This window comes from Balaenoptera borealis (genome assembly GCF_965194805.1).
Source record: "Balaenoptera borealis genome assembly, chromosome: 1".
Taxonomy (NCBI): domain Eukaryota; kingdom Metazoa; phylum Chordata; class Mammalia; order Artiodactyla; family Balaenopteridae; genus Balaenoptera; species Balaenoptera borealis.
In genome coordinates, this window is record NC_138860.1 from 148,833,805 (window position 1) to 148,850,923 (window position 17,119).

At 39.6% G+C, this 17,119-nt stretch overlaps 1 protein-coding gene across 8 annotated transcripts in view; it reads right to left on the reverse strand.

Moving 5' to 3' along the window:
- Positions 1-408: 408 nt before the first annotated feature.
- The window catches only part of TCEANC2 (transcription elongation factor A N-terminal and central domain containing 2), a 45,206-nt gene continuing 28,495 nt past the window's right edge, over positions 409-17,119 (reverse strand). For all 8 annotated transcript variants that reach the window (XM_082359121.1, XM_082359120.1, XM_082359119.1 and 5 more), the window contains 2 exons: positions 12,198-12,391; positions 409-4,613 (listed from right to left, as the gene is read on the reverse strand). In XM_082359121.1, the coding sequence (XP_082215247.1) occupies positions 4,425-4,613; positions 12,198-12,391 (383 nt within the window). In that variant the 3' untranslated portion in view covers positions 409-4,424. The remainder of the gene's footprint in view (positions 4,614-12,197; positions 12,392-17,119) is intronic.

Genomic DNA, 17,119 nt, shown 5'->3' on the forward strand with positions numbered 1-17,119 from the left:
CCTCACTACAAATAACTCAATTTTGTTTCTTTTTATGGCTGAGTAACATTCCATTGTATACATGTGCCACATCTTCTTTATCCATTCATCTGATGATGGACACTTAGGTTGCTTCCATGTCCTGGCTATTGTAAATAGAGGTGCAGTGAACATTGTGGTACATGACTCTTTGAATTATGGTTTTCTCAGGGTATATGCCCAGTAGTGGGATTGCTGGGTCATATGGTAGCTCTATTTTTAGTTTTTTAAGGAACCTCCATACTGTTTTCCATAGTGGTTATATCAATCTACATTCCCACCAACAGTGTAGGAGGGTTCCCTTTTCGCCACACCCTTTCCAGCATTTATTGTTTCTAGCTTTTTTGATAATGGCTATTCTGACTGGCGTGAGGTGATACCTCATTGCAGTTTTTTGTTTTGTTTTTTTAACATCTTTATTGGAGTATAATTGCTTTACAATGGTGTGTTAGTTTCTGCTTTATAACAAAGTGAATCAGCTATACATATACATATATCCCCATATCTCCTCCCTCTTGCGTCTCCCTCCCTCCCACCCTCCCTATCCCACCCCTCCAGGTGGTCACAAAGCACAGAGCTGATCTCCCTGTGCTATGCGGCTGCTTCCCACTAGCTTTTCTATTTTATGTTTGGTAGTGTATATATGTCCATGCCACTCTCACTTTGACCCAGCTTACCCTTCCCCCTCCCCGTATCCTCAAGTCCATTCTCTAGTAGGTCTGCATCTTTATTCCCGTCTTGCCCCTAGGTTCTTCTGACCTTTTTTTTTTTTTTTTAGATTCCATATATATGTGTTAGCATACGGTATTTGTTTTTCTTTCTGACTTATTTCACTCTGTATGACAGTCTCTAGGTCCATCCACCTCACTACAAAAAGAAATGGATTAAAGACCTAAATGTAAGGCCAGACACCATCAAACTCATAGAGGAAAACACAGGCAGAACACTCTATGACATAAATCACAGCAAGATCCTTTTTGACCCACCTCCTAGAGAAATGGAAATAAAAACAAACAAATGGGACCTAATGAAACCTCATTGTAGTTTTGATTTGCATTTCTCTAATGATTAGTGATGTTGAGCATAGACCTGGGTTTTGAATCTTAGATCTGCTATTCACTATCCGTGTGACCTTGAGTAAGTTACTAAACCACTGTTGAGCCTCACTTTTCTCACCTTTAATTGGGTATTTTTTAAAATGTCTAGCACAGTGCTGAGCGATTATTATTCCAGCTCCCATAGTTACTAGCAGTGGGAAACTGAACAAGATACTTCTGCTTGGTGAGCCTCAGGGTCTCATCTGTAGCTCCTGCTAGGTATCCACAAGGCCCCATGGAAGGGGTGCTCAGCAAATGGTTGCTGAATAAAAGAAGAAATCTAAAAAACTGAAACAATACCTACTAATACAACGAGATGATTCAACAGGATTTTTAAAGAACTATATAAAGATCAATGTAAATGCTAATAAATTATCTTAGGAAAAGTATCTAGCACCTAGAAGGTAGACAATGTTAGTTCCTTTCTTTCTGTCCTTGCTTCTTTTTTTAAATTTCTCTAAAATAAATCTCTGATAAGCTTAATCCATTAAAAGAACAAAAATATAAACATACACACAAAATCATATGAGTGTATTCAACATCATTACATTGGCAGATTTCATCTTGCTACAGACTTTTTTCTTCCCCATCTATCTTCTCTCATGCCATCTTGACTCCCCTCTCCTCCCTAAGGCAGCTAATGGAAATGACCTGATATATATCATTTCATACATTTCTCTGTGCTCATATAATCCTGTACAAAGACATACATTCATATATAGGATTTTTTTGTTTCCTTTTTATAAAACTGGGTTCTTATTAAAGACATTTCTCTATAAATTTTTTTTTCACTTAATAATACATCTTGGTCAACCCTTCAGGTCAATGGATACATAAGTCATTCTTTTTTTTAAAATTAATTAATTAATTTTTGGCTGCGTTGGGTCTTCGTTGCTGCGCGCAGGCTTTCTCTAGTTGTGGCGAGCAGGGGCTACTCTTCGTTGCAGTGCGGGCTTATGGCGGTAGCTTCTCTTGTTGCAGAGCATGGGCTCTAGGCGCGCGGGCTTCTGCAGTTGTGGCACGCGGGCCCAGTTGCTCCGCAGCATGTGGGATTTTCCTCGGACCAGGGATCGAACCCGTGTCCCCTGCATTGGCAGGTGGATTCTTATCCACTGCGCCACCAGGGAAGTCCCATTCTTTTTAATGACTACTCATTGTCAGTCTTCCCCACACACAAATAATGCTGCACAAAACATCCTTGTATGTATTGTGTTTCTTTAGGAAAACTTTCTGCTGGGTCAATGTACATATATGTTTAAATATTTGTAAATATCAGCAGATTATTTTCCAAGAAGGATGTGGTAATTCATATTCCCACCATCAGTGTATAAAAGTGACCATTTCCTCACATCTTCACCAGAAGTTGGCATTTTATTTTTTTTTAACATCTTTAATGGAGTATAATTGCTTTACAATGTTGTGTTTGTTAGTTTTTGCTGTATAATAAAGTGAATCAGCTATATGTATACATATATCCCCATATCCCCTCCCTCTTGCGTCTCCCTCCCACCCTCCCTATCCCACACCTCTAGGTGGCCACAAAGCACCAAGCTGATCTCCCTGTGCTATGCAGCTGCTTCCCACTAGCTATTTTATATTTGGTAGTATATATACTATGACATATATACTATGTCAGTGCTACTCTCTCACTTCATCCCAGCTTACCCTTCCCCCTCCCTGTGTCCTAATTTAAAATGTTTTCCAGTTTTATCGGTGAAAAATGGCATTGTATTATTGCTTTATTTTGCATTTTCTTGAATATTTTTGAGGTTAAGCATCATTTCTTTTCCTTTTTTTTAATATTTATTTATTTATTTGGTTGCACCGGGTCTTAGTTGCGGCATGTGGGCTCCTTAGTTGCAGCATGCATGTGGGACCTAGTTCCCTGACCAGGGATTAAACCCAGGCCCCCTGCATTGGGATAGCGGAGTCTTATCCACTGTGCCACCAGAGAAGGCCCTAAGCATCATTTCTTGTTTATTGGTCATTTGGGGTAAAGATATGTGATGTATGAAACTTACTGTCAAAAGAGTGTCAGAAAAAAGCTGAGTGTGTGTGTGAGTGTGAGAGACAGGGTGTCCTTCCTTTTTAATCCATCTCTTCTTTTTCTGGATTTTAAATCTCTCCTTTTTTTTGGCTGCGCTGCGAGGCTTGCAGGATCTTAGTTCCCCAACCAGGGATCGAACCTGGGCCTCCAGCAGTGGAAGCACAGAGTCCTAACCACTGGACTGCCAGGGAATTCCCTAAATCTCTCCCTTTCTACTGGCTCCTTCTTTTCAGATTACAAACATGCTCCAGGCTCCCCTAACCTAAAAAACCTTCTTTGGGTCTTGCTATCTCCCTCAAATTCCTGTCCAATCATTCTTTATTTTCACCAACTATACTCTTTATCAACCCAAAACTCTTTCTTTCACCAACTATACTCTTTCTCAACTTTTCAGTGAACAAGCCATACCTTTGGTTTTAGGGACAGAAAAGCCCCAGTTTATTATTACTTTTTTAAAAAAGCAAATATCACTTACATAATTGTTCAAGCAAGTATATATATGGGTATTTCATTTGAAAATACATATGTATATAATTTTTCTCCTACAATAATTCATTTCAAGAGCAATTTCATTATGTATCTTCTACAGAGCCCTAAACCGAGATAGCCAACATATTCAAATAAACCCCAAGGTGTGGGGATGCTTCAGGCCAGTTCCTCATTAGAAGCCTCAGCATGGGGGCTCTGGAGACCAACGCAGAAGGTCTTCCAGGGAGAGCTGAAACGTTCAGATAAGTGAGTTCTGGAAAGAAGGGGTAGTTGACGGGCTCCGGCAGGCTCACCCCTGGGGTAGAGCAAAGAGAACAGACAGGGGAGTTCTGAGAGGCACTGGAGCTATCTAAACTCAGGGGGATGGAACCGAGTGAGCAGCTGCGGTAATTGAGTTTCAGTTACCTGCAGGGTGGCAAAATAAAGTAGTAACTTCATCTGCCTGACACGGGGGAAGTTTAGAGGTGTCCCTGGCACATTCACAGTGGAATCCGTCACCCTCTCACTGTGTTGGGTGATGGCAACCGTACTGCGCTTCCTAGCGACAGCGAGCGCACATCCTGTTAGGCAGCACCAGCGCACTCCAGCTAATGAAGCATTTCCTGCAGGTCTGTCTCCCGGGGCTCTCTGTATCCTCTGTCTGAAGGAATGGCACCATGGGAAAATTCAGCACCGCCAGCATCAGCCATCGCCCAAACTCAAAAGAGTCTTTGAATGGCAGAGAAAGGCCCATTTTCCTTTCTGCCCAGCCCAGGGTTGGAACCATCCTCAGGTCACTTTTTGTGGGTCTGTACAAACGTGCCGACTGGCAGCGTGCCGTTCTTCACCTGAGCCCGGATTTCAGCTTGATGCTTTAATGTGAAGACCAGGGCTCTCACTGTCCGCCGGTATGGTCCATTAATGAGGCGGGAGCAGAGATGAAACGTTTCCCGTTCAATATTTTCAACCAGTAGGTGATCCATCTAAAAAAACAGCAAAATTATCAAATTAGGGTCTTGCATTGCATAAGGATTAAAAGCAAGAGAGGCTGGAGCACTTTGCTCAGAGGCCTCCATTAATCAACTGAAATTCAAGGACATCTACTTCCTGTCACAAAAGAAACAGGAAGAGCAAATTAATTCCACCCTGGCAATTAAGGAACAAGGCCATGTGCTTTGTGACAGGGACCTCATTCACAACCCCTGCCGGGTGGTAATATTTGCCATTATAACAGGAAACTGGCTTGAACCAAGCAATGGGTTCTGGGCCCTGGGCCCTGTACTTTACCAACCAGGAAACGAAGACCAAGGATAATAAATCAGTATAACATTTTATACTTTTTTGTTTGTTTGTTTTTTAAGTGCCTTTTAACCCCTTACAGTATTTTAAAAACACTGGGTCTGGATCCTAATATGTGTGTAAAGCAGTTTATAAATCATTTTTCACATTTACTGCTCACAAGTCCTATTATCTCATTTTATAGATGAGGAAACAGGTTCAAAGGTAAAGGAATGCTCCAGATCTTACAACTATTAAGAGGCAGAGTTGGGACTCTGACTCGGAGCCCCCGACTCCAATACCCATGTTTCTTCCCTTTCACCATACTCACTGCCCCCTTAACCTTCTGAGAGACCAGCTGAGTCTGGAGAGACCTCTGCAGGGTCAGCTAAGCAGAAAGGGGCCTAGAGGATAGGACCTGTGGCAATTCTGGGGTGGTCTGGCTCAGGCCCAAGCCCTGCTGAAGTCACAGGCCTAATGAAAGCAGGACAGATCTGAGACTTTTGCCCACATGATCTGGATCCAGGCCAGACCGGGTTGCTGGTCAGGGACCCCCTCACTTCGTTCCTTTCCAGGCGCATCGCTCACTATTCGCCTCCCTGGTCCTGACCCCGGCCCAGCCTGAACAACCTCAGCTGCTTTTACACACCTCTACGCCTCTGCACAGGTACACGTTTCCTCAGCAAGGCACAATTTCCCTAGGAAACTCATTCCTATTTGTATGTCAAAGCTTAGCTAAAAAACAAAAAGCAAAAAAAGCAAATCCTAGTTTAAAGGACTGAAAGTTCCCCTTGGGGCTGCCACAGTGTCCCGAGCTTCCCTTAGTCATTTTCATAACATATTATAATGATCTATTTTTTTGAGTTTGTCTTCCCTGAGAGTGAATTCCTTGAAAACAGGAAACAAATTTCTCTCTCACTTGCTTTTTTCCCTTCACTCTTTCCCTCCCTACCCTACCACACATTCAAATACTTACTCAGCACTATGTGCCTGGGCTGAGGAAAGAGCAGTGAACAAGGTCAACATAGCTCTTGACTCCACAGAGAGCACGGGTTGGCTGGAGACAGAAGCAGGGATTGCAAGTGTACCGAGGGCTGGGAAAGAGGACAGGAGCGAGTTCTGGGGCACAGAGCTGCAGCAAAGGGACCCGACCCAGGAGGGCAGCTCCTGGCCTCAGGAGGGAATGGCATTTGACGTGAGACCTGGAGAATGAGTAGGATCAGGCCAGGTGAGGCGGGCACTTGCTTGGTGTTGAATTCAGTGGGCTGTACATATATCTTTTGTGTGCTTTTCCATATATGTACTATACTTATATTTTAAAAAGGAAAAGTTTAAGGAAAAAATGCACCAAAATAAAAAAAGGATCACCAGCCATTTGATAAGTGTCCTAACAAAAGAGAGAGACCAGCAGACCAAAATGAATATGATAAAGAAACCTGGAAGAAATGAGGACCACGCAGGGAACAGAACAGGACTGAGAGAGAGAGAGAGAAAGGGAGAGAGAGAATGAATATCCAGGTCCAGACATCTACCTAGGTGTAACAGACAAAAGGTGTTCAGGGAAGTTTGGGGTCCTGATGACTGACTGATTATCTCCAAGGCTGGTGCTGGAGTGAGTGGACGTGGTGCCATGGCTCTCCAGAACCCAGACTCCTCGAGCTTTTCATGGCCTCCTTGGTGGGCACTGAACTAGCCCCCAGCCTGCGGCATCCCGGGTACCAGACTACTTTACAAGGCTATAAGGGTGGTTGGCCGTCTGCCCAGCATTTGTCCAGCAGCATTTGCAAAAGAGGCTCCTCACCCCAATGAGGGTTCCTCGTCCCAGTGTGAGGATGGTTAGTCACTGACTGTTTAGAGATTCACTTAATATGACAGGCAAGAAAAAAGGCTTTTTTTTTTAAATTTTCTTTTTTTGAGGGGAGTGGTTGTTAGGGGAAGAAGGGTATGTGTGCATTTGCAAAAATAAGTCATGGCCATTCCATCAAACTGTAGTATATATAAAAAAAGAACCTTGAGAGTGCCTTGAAATTCACAGAACTGGATACTTATTCATACTTCATTCAGCAAATAGTTACTGAGTCGCTACTCTGAGTATGGTCTGATCTAGGTATTAGAGACACCCAAGCAGAAAACACCTGACCCCCTACCCTCTAAGAAGTCACAACCTAGAAAGGAGAGGCATGTACACAGAAAACCAAGGGGCAGCAGGATAGGTGCTATACCAGCAATGTGATGGGAATAAGAAGCAAGTAGCTAACAATTCTCATGCATGCTTCTTGTTAAATGAAGGCCAATCGGAATGAAGAAATGAAGAAAAACATTTGTAATATTAAAATGTATACCATAAGGGAAAATGATTCATCATGCATCCTTGTGTATAACATGTTCACTGAACAAAGTGAAGAATGCCTACCTTATAACTGCCTTTGTCAACCTACCCAAGTTGAGAGGCCTTCCCAATGGGTTCTAATCTGATAATTTAGGTAAGCCCTTTTGGGTGAAAGGACCAGAGCCTTACTGAGGCCTTGAGAAAAAGGGGATTTACTATGAGATACATGTGTATGAATGGGAACGAGAATGCTGTAAGAAACCTAGGGATTTATTTATGGACCATATCCTTTCTCTGTGTCTCTCATGATTTGCCTGGTCTCTTTTTCACATGTTTTTGTTCCTCTACATTTGCTTTTTTTTACTGACTATCAATTCTAACTGCCTTATTCTCTCCCCCTATTCTACACATCTCTACCCATAGCTTCTGCTTCCTCATAACTCCTCCAATATCCCTTCTGTTTCAAAACTCCCACTGTTGCTTCTTGGTATTTCCTAGTTCAATTTCCCAGAGACAGAGAATCTGATTTGCCTTCCTTATCTATTTGTACCTGTGAGTTGAGTATGTGGTATTCAGTTGTCCAATCCTGGACAAACTGGCAATAGCTGGGTGAAGATATAAAACACATCCACCCAGAGCTGTCTTTTGTCAAGGATTCTGAACTCAGAAGAAATGGTGCCATAATCAATTAGTGATGTTTGCCACATCTGTAAGCTCTTTAAAAACAAGGGAAAAAGCTCTTCTTCATGTGTTTACCTTAAGTGCAGAACTTCCCACACTGTATTGTAACTATTCATTTGCCTACTTCCCTCAAAAGATTGTGAGCCCCTCCAGGGCTGGTACCATTTTGGATCCACTTCTAAACTCCCCATGCCTAGTAGCATAGGTACTGGCACATATTAAGTGCTCAGTAAATATTTGTGAAATGAATTTCCTCTTTCCCCACATATACCTCCCTCCTTTTCTGCTCTTTCAGTAACATCCTATACATAGCATATGAAATATGAAATATGTTTCTATTTTATATGTATTTTCTAGTTAGCAAAATCCAACCACTCTTTCAAAGGCCAGTTCAAGTGCTGTCTTTTTCATGAAACCTTCCCAGATTTCCCCATCAGATTTCATTGTTCTGTCCTTTGTGTGTTTATACCACTTGCTAGTAACACTATTTCAGACATATTTCATCCTGCCTCGTATTTAGTCAGTCATTTACACGCTCTTAGTCAGGAGACAGTAAGCTTTCTTAGGATAAGGACTGCAACTCATTCATGTTTGCATTCTCCTCTGGCACTAGTAGTAGTAGAACTAAACATTTGGTGAATTGAATATCCACTAGAAGCAAACTTTGTATGAGTTTTCCAATAGCATGATTGGATTTGTACATATATACCCACACTCCTTTTTGACCACTTGAATACATTTATTAAAGAGTTGGTCAAAGCCAGAGGTACAGTCTGAGGCCATTAAACAAAAAAAAAACTAACAGTCCCATATGGGGATGTACCCCTGACCTGGATCTCATTAGCACCATCTGACAACCAACTGGGCCAACCAGCCAGTGTTTCATAACTCTTAACGATAACAGGCTCACTTTGAGAATCAGATTCATTTTTTTAAAATGACATAATAGGAAAATGATCACAGGCCGTGAGGTAGGAAGGAGAGTGGATAATGAGGAAGGGGAAGTAAGAGAATGACACCACAGGGGACGTTCATATGAGGAAAGATCTAAAAGACAGGGAAGAACAAAGAAGATCTGGAAGGGAGAAAGTAAAGGGGAATGGAGTGTGGGTCTCAACAATGGAGTTTTTATTCATCTATTCCTTTATTCCAAGAACAAGGAAACAATCCATGAATCTGGAAAGCAAGATCTGTAGAGTAATAAAGAGATGCACTTTTGGGCTGTGTGTGTATATTCTTTATCTGTGGCTTTCACTACTAAAGGATAAGACCAAACAAATAACAGAAACATTATTTTCTATAAAAATGTAATGAGTGGATTTGAAAAAACACATGCTAAGATCAAATTGCAAAAGCTTTTTAGTTATTGGGCCAATAACTTACCCAATGGTTTACTACTGCCTGATAAAGTACATTTATGGAGATCTGATGTCTGATTTGAATGCACTCAACATTGGATACTGTCAAAGACCAGATACTGGATTAGATGGTTCACTGATTTGCCCTAATACGAAAATGTTTCAGATGATGATGGGTGCTAAGAGTTAACTTTATGTAAAAAGTGTCTGTATTTATATTTTCTGACATACCAAACTGATAAGAAAATACTATAAATTGTTGTTTATGCAGGGAAAACAGATTGATTTTCTTCGGCCAAGGAAGATGGCTAAGATGCACACTTTTAATTTTCAAAATTTACTCTTTGGGATCAAAACCATTCAACTATGCTTAATCTGATATTTTTTCCAATTACACTGGAAAGCACTAACGAATGTATCACACTTTTTTAACTTTGCTTTGTAACACTTGAGTGCTTACCACTTGATGTGCCAGTTAAAGGATAATTAATGGATAAACTAAAAGGATAATTATTATTGAGTTTAATATAGCAGGCAAACTGCTCATTAATCCTTACAAGCATAGCTTCGTTATTATCATTTACTTAAAAAGATACCACAGGGAACTGGTATTTACCACCACATTAACTACATATTATATACCCATACTCTATGTTTCTGCAATAATTTTGGTTTATTTAAAAAATAAACTTCTTTTAAAACATCAAATAGCGAGTCTTGTTGGCTAATCGATACTCCAGAAAATTAGACTTACAACCTTTATATTTTTTTTCTCTCTTCCAAGGGCTTAATATTCATATTAATACTTTCTTAGGAAAAGTTAAGCAAACTTACAGTATATTAATTCACTGAACCATCAAATGGACATTAAAAATTATAAATATAAGAATAGAAATATATAGAAAAGTATATACAAAATGACACTGATATTGATCAAGATTAAAAATACAACATAAATGTGAATAATTGTCAATTTTCTGCAATGTTATTTAAATAATCAATAAAAATATCTTATGGAACAGTTGGTACATAATTGGCTCTTAATAAGTCTGGGATAATCATAACTTGCCCAGTATTCATTGAAAGAGCTACAGGGACTTCCCCGGTGGTGCAGTGGTTAAGAATCCACCTGCCAATGCAGGGGACACGGGTTTGAGCCCTGGTCCGGGAAGATCCCACATGCCACGGAGCAACTAAGCCCGTGCGCCACAACTACTGAGCCCGCGCTCTAGAGCCCGCGAGCCACAACTACTGAGCCCACGTGCCACAACTACTGAAGCCCGCGTGCCTAGAGCCCATGCTCCACAACAAGAGAAGCCACCACAATGAGAAGCCCGCGCACCGAAACGAAGAGTAGCCCCCGCTCACTGCAAATAGAGAAAGCCCGCGCGCAGCCAAAAATATAAATAAATAAATAAGTTTATTAAAAAAAAAAAGAAAGAGCTACAATAATTTACCAAACAGGAAATGCACCAAAATGTTAACAAGACTATGTCTGGATGGTAGGTTCAATGGTGATCTTATTTTTCCTTTCCATATTTTTTCATTTTCTATCATAAGTTTGTATTAAAAAACCCAAAACTTTATTTTTAAAAAGTAAATAATATACCACAAGCCCATTTGCCTTTCTTTTGTGGATACATAATAGAGATAGAAAGGTTAAAATATTTTTTCAGAGAATGCAGTGACAGATCTAGTATTTAAATCAGACTTCTGAATTGCTTCTTTTGTTAATAATATTAAGTTATTCTTTAAGGATAATTAGGGATACCCTGAGAAGAGGGAAAAATATGGATGTTATATGTCTGATTTTTCCAGAATATTAATTGACCTATAAGATTTATTTGATGATGATGATTAATATTATTGCTAATGAGCAAAAATTCTTCTTCCAGCATGTGTACCTCAAACCACTAACACCATCTAACTGTTGGTCATGAAGATGATAGGGATTGCGCAATTGACTATATGCATTAGAACTAAAGGTATGAGTGCTGACCAAAAATGGAGTACAGTCTTTTCAAAAGACAGCTATTTATTTTGCCATTGATATTCCGTAACAGGGTCCATCTCAGAATTTTTGCTTCAGTGGAAAGGGAAAGAATTTTATTTATTTATTTTTATTGAAGTAGAGTTGATTTACAATGCTGTGTTAGTTTCTGGTGTACAGAAAACTGATTCAGTTTTATATATATATATACACACATATATATATGTGTGTATATATATATATATTCTTTTTCATATTCTTTTCCATTATGGTTTATTACAGGATATTGAATATAGTTCCCTGTGCTATATGGTAGGACCTTGCTGTTTATTTATTTTGTATATAGTAGTTTTTATCTGCTAATCCCAAACTTCTAATTATCCCTCCCCTAACCCCTTTCCCCTTTGGTAACCATAAGTTTGTTTTCTGTGTCTGTGGGTCTGTTTCTGTTTTGTAAATAAGTTCATTTGTGTCATATTTTGATTCCATATATAAGTGATATCATATGGTATTTGTTAGGGTAACAATTTTAAATGGGAAGGAACCAACATTCATTAAGTGACCTCTAACCACCAGGCACTATCCTATTCTTTTGTATATATGGTTCATTTAATCTTTCCAATAATCTTAGGTTAGGAATTATAATCTTCATTTCACGGATAAAAAAATCAAGTCTCTGAAATGTTAAGAGATTTGCCTAAGGTGTCACAACCAGCACATACTAGAGCCAGGGTTTTAATCCATGTCTTGCTAGTTCCAAAGCCTGCACTCTTTATACAATACTGTCCCCCAGAATGTTTACAAATCCAGAATCTTTAAAAAAAAAATTAGAATAAAGCCATAGCACTTAAGACTATGAAAGTTCATTATGAAAATATGAAGGTCATTTAACCCAGAGTACCTAGTCATCACATTCCAACCAGGACATTACCTCCAATTCCAAGGCTTCCGAGAGTAATTTCTGGGCGTTTTTCCTAAATGTCTCGGTTTTGGAATCACTTCGGACTTCTATAGAAGGTCTATCCACGTGTTTTTCAATGAAAGTTCTCCACTCAGTGTAAACTTCTCTGGCAAGACAAGCCACTTCTGAATCTGAGTGTTGACGCATCTTGTTCACAGTGTGACCTGGAAAAAGAGAACAGAAACCAAAGAAAAGATTGTTCTGTATTCTTCTGAAAAGTACAGAACTGGAAGGACTAATGTGTGGCACTTAGCAAGTCATTCACACACCTAAGGATGTAAAGGCTCTTGTGCAAATGAAGACTTGTTTCTCAGAGGCTGAGATAACAAGATAATCACTGGGGGAGAATCACTGGGCTAGCCAATGAAATAAGTCATAAAACAGAAGCATGATCAGTAGATACTTAAAATGGAACACCTAAGGTACCAACTCCTTAATCCAAAAATTGCAATAAAAGAAAATGAATTAAGCATTTATCTTGTCTTTTCAGTACATATTATATTTCAGGACAACCAAACAGTCCTAGTTATTGACAGAATGTTCTTTATTAAGCTAATAAATGTGATAAAATTGACAGAATTTTAAAAAATTTTGTGGCCCATGATGAAATAATTCATTCAGGTGACAATCAACAGTGGATGAAATCAGTCAATGAAAGGTTGATGGGGAAATGTACAATGGAAAGGTGAGGTGTCATCATCTCCACTGATCAATCTTAGCATCCCTAAGAGTGGCACTATCAGATAGAGGTAGTACTTCACAGCCCTACCTATGAAGTAGTCTTGCATCCTCCTCCCAAGGAAAAGATGAACCATAACCCTAGTAACTAGTCATTCAAAGCTAACCTCCAGCTTATAGAAAATATGAGAGACAGAGGAATAAGTTAAATTATAGCCTAAGAGACAAATCCAGAATGTGGGACATTCTACAGGACAACATTCAATCATCAATGGCACTTAAAAAAAGGGAGTAAGGTTATGGATTGCTAAAGATTAAAAGAGTCTTTTGAGTCCAAACTATCAAATGTGATGTGTGATCCAAATTCTGATTGGAATAAACTAATTAAAATATATTTTGAGATAAACAAGAAATACGAATATACACTGGTTATTAAATTATATCAAAGAATTATTGTTGATTTTGTTGAGCATGATGATGGCATTGTAGCTATGTAAGAAAACATCCATATTTTTTAGAGATGCATACTGAAGTATGTAGAGCTGAAATGACAAAAGGTCTGAGCTTCTGCTTTAAAATACTTCAGTAACAGCACAAAAACACAAAAAAGGGAAAGATAAAGTGAATGCGACCAAACCTTAATAGTTACTGAATGTAGGTGAAAGGCCTATGGGGGTTTGTACTATTCTCTTTATTTCTGTGAATGTTTGAGATTTTCATAATAAAAATGGAAAAAGAGGAAAGGGTCAAAAAATATCATATGCAAAAGTACTTAGATAAAAATAAACACACAGAAAAGCCAAAGAAATCAAGTAAACATTTAGAATTAAAGTTCAAAAAGTGTTAGAATATAAGATAGGTATACTTTTTAAAAAAAAATCAATAGCTTTTTTATGTCAGCAATAAACAGTCAGAGTATAATAGGGGGAAAATCATGCTTAAACTAGTAAAAACCATAAACCACTTAGCAACTCATTAACAAGAGGGGGTTGCATGCCCATGTGCTGTTTGTGTATGTGCCTATCTCCTTAATAGCTCTGGAACCACTCTTAAACTCCATCCCCATCACCACTGACCTTGCCTTAGGGCATGTTGCCTCCAGACGACTCCAGCAGCCTGACTGTCCTCTCAGCCAAAGTCTGGAACCCTTAATGCCACCTTCCACACTGCAGCCAGAGTGGCCTTTATTTAACTTTATTATTTTCTCTTTCAGGGATATTTTTTAAAACATTAATCTGAGCATTACACTCCACCACTTAAATCTTTCAATCCTATATCCAAATTCTTATCTAGTCACACAAGTACCTTCACAATCTGCCACCTTCCCATCTACCTTCTAGCTTCATTTCCAGCTATTACCCCACTGTCATCTGATACTCTAGCTACTTGCAGCTCCTAAGACACTTCAATATTTTTCTCACCTCTTTACTTTTGAACACATACTCCAATGAGCATTTTGTCTGCCTGGAATATTCCTTCTTCTCTCTTCATCTGGTTAACTTACATTCTGCCTTTAAGACTCAGTTCAGGAGTCCCCTTCTCCAGGAAGTCTTCCTTAATATAATAACCCCCAGTCTTGGCTGGTACCTCTCTTCTGTGCTTCCTTAGCACCTCATGCTCCTGTTCATCACAATAACTATTACAATTAGTTGTAATTATCTGATCAGTTATCTCTCTTGCCCACCAAAGAGAGCTCCTTGAGGGCAAGAGCTGTGACACATTAATCTTTTTTTTTTTTTTTTTTTACAGTTTTTTGTTTTTTGTTTTTTTTAATTAATTAATTAATTTATTTATTTTTGGCTGTGTTGGGTCTTCATTTCTGTACGAGGGCTTTCCCCAGTTGCGGCAAGCGGGGGCCACTCTTCACCACGGTGTGCGGGCCCCTCACCATCGCGGCCTCTCCTGTTGCGGAGCACAGGCCCCAGACGCGCAGGCTCAGCAGTTGTGGCTCACGGGCCCAGCCGCTCTGCGGCACGCGGGATCCTCCCAGACCAGGGCTCGAACCCGTGTCCCCCGCATTAGCAGGCAGACTCTCAACCACTGCGCCACCAGGGAAGCCCAACACGTTAATCTTTGTATCTCCAGCAGAAAACAGGGGCAGGAGAGGGGGTCGGGAGAGTGGGTGTTTGGTAAATGTTGGAGAATGAGAAACCCAGATGAGGAAATACATATGTTTTTACTAAAATATATAACAGAAAATTTGAATGAAAGGGGAAAATATACCATATTACATGATGGAAAGACCAGTACAGAGATGTCAATATAGAAATTAATTTGTAGGTTTAATGTAATTACAATAAAAAAAATCTCAGTAGGTTGCTTTTATTAGAATACATCCAAATAGCTTTAGACTTATTTTAGAAAAACAAATGGGTAATAGCAAAAAATACTCTTATGTATTATGAGGAATAACTAGCCTTATACACTATTGGAACATATTATAAAGCAACTAAAATTATATGGACTTGCACCAAAAAAACAGATAGATAGATCTGTGGAACAAAAAGTGAAGCTCAGGGGACTTCCCTGGTGGTACAGTGATTAAGAATCCACCTGCCAATGCAGAGGACACGGGTTCGAGCCCTGGTCCGGGAAGATCCCACATGCCGCAGAGCAACTAAGCCCGTGCACCACAACTAGTGAGCCCATGCACCACAACTACTGAAGCCTGCACGCCTAGAGCCCGTGCTCTACAACAAGAGAAGCCACCGCAATGAGAGGCCTGCGCACTGCAACGAAGAGCAGTCTCTGATCGCCACAACTAGAGAAAGCCTGTGCGTAGCAACGAAGACCCAACGCGGCCATAAATAAATAATTAAATAATTAAATAATTAAGCTCAGGAACAAACCCTATTGTATATAAAAATTAATATACAATAAAAGAGGCATCAATGAACAAAAGGAAATGGAAAAGAATTCAATTTTGGGAAAATGGTCAAAACATTTAGAAAATTTCTCAGATGACACCAACTGCATAGCTCAACACTTGCTTGTTTTATTTACTCCTCACATGTCGACTGAAGGCCTACTCTTTGTACTGGGTATGCTAGGTACTAGACATGCAGGGCTGAACAAGAAACTGTCCCTGCTTTAAAGGTTCTGTGAAGAGCGTGCTGGAGGTAACTTTGAAGGGAAAACAAGATTCTTTAACTTCTCTCTCTATCCAATTACCTCCCAAGAATTTTTATCTAGTCTTTCTACTGACCAGGGAAAGAAGTACATCAACACTCATCACAAGGAGGATGGCGAAGGGGAGGAATGCAGAGCCCTCATTAGAAATATCTCAAGGTGCTTCCTAGCTAGCGATGCTTAGTGAGGTGCTTCTGAAACACATGCCACTTAAAGCTGAAGTCACTACTCAACACTTTCCTTTTCTGGCTGGAGTTCTCCATATCCTTGAGATTATTCATTCAGAAAACAATTTTTTGTGCTGTTGGTCACTGTTGTGGATGGTAAAAACACAAAGGTAAATGAGATACTGCAGGACCTCAAAGACCTAAATGCAGGGCATTTTAATACTTTTACAGAGCATCTACTTAATGCCTGGTGCTGAGGATACAGACATGAATGAGACATAGTCCCTGGAATTTAACCTACACTCACCCTGCCAAAGTGTGCAAAGAAGATTCATGTATAAAAATATTCATTACAGTACTGTGTACAGCAGCAAAAAGTTAAAAACAACCTACAAGCTCACCATTAAGGGTCCAATTTGTTAAATGAATTATAGTCCATTCAAACAACGAATACTTGGCAGCCATTAAAGTCTGCAATAGCTCTACGTGTAGTAACATGGAAAGCTGATTACTTTACTCAGGTTCTCAGAAGAGCACGCTGAGTATAAGCCAATATTTATTTTTAAAATTACATTTGTATATATATATATAAACAAACACATATATTTGTTTATACACAGAGAAAAAGAGTCTAAAAGAATTTATAATGAAATTATTAACAAGGGTCTCCTCTGAGCAGTGGGACTGTATGTATCTATGCAGTCCAGCTCACAATCTCATGGGCTGGCTCAACCTGTAAGCAATCCTAACAGCACGGGATATGCTATACTAGAAGTGCATTCAGGTTTCTTTGGAATAGAGATCCTTCCCTTCATGTGTTCCCCACCTTATCCTTTTCTCTCCCCAAGACAGGCACCGTTGATCCACCTTTATATACAAGAAATGAAGATGCACAAGTTCCAGAGAGAGTCCTTCTTC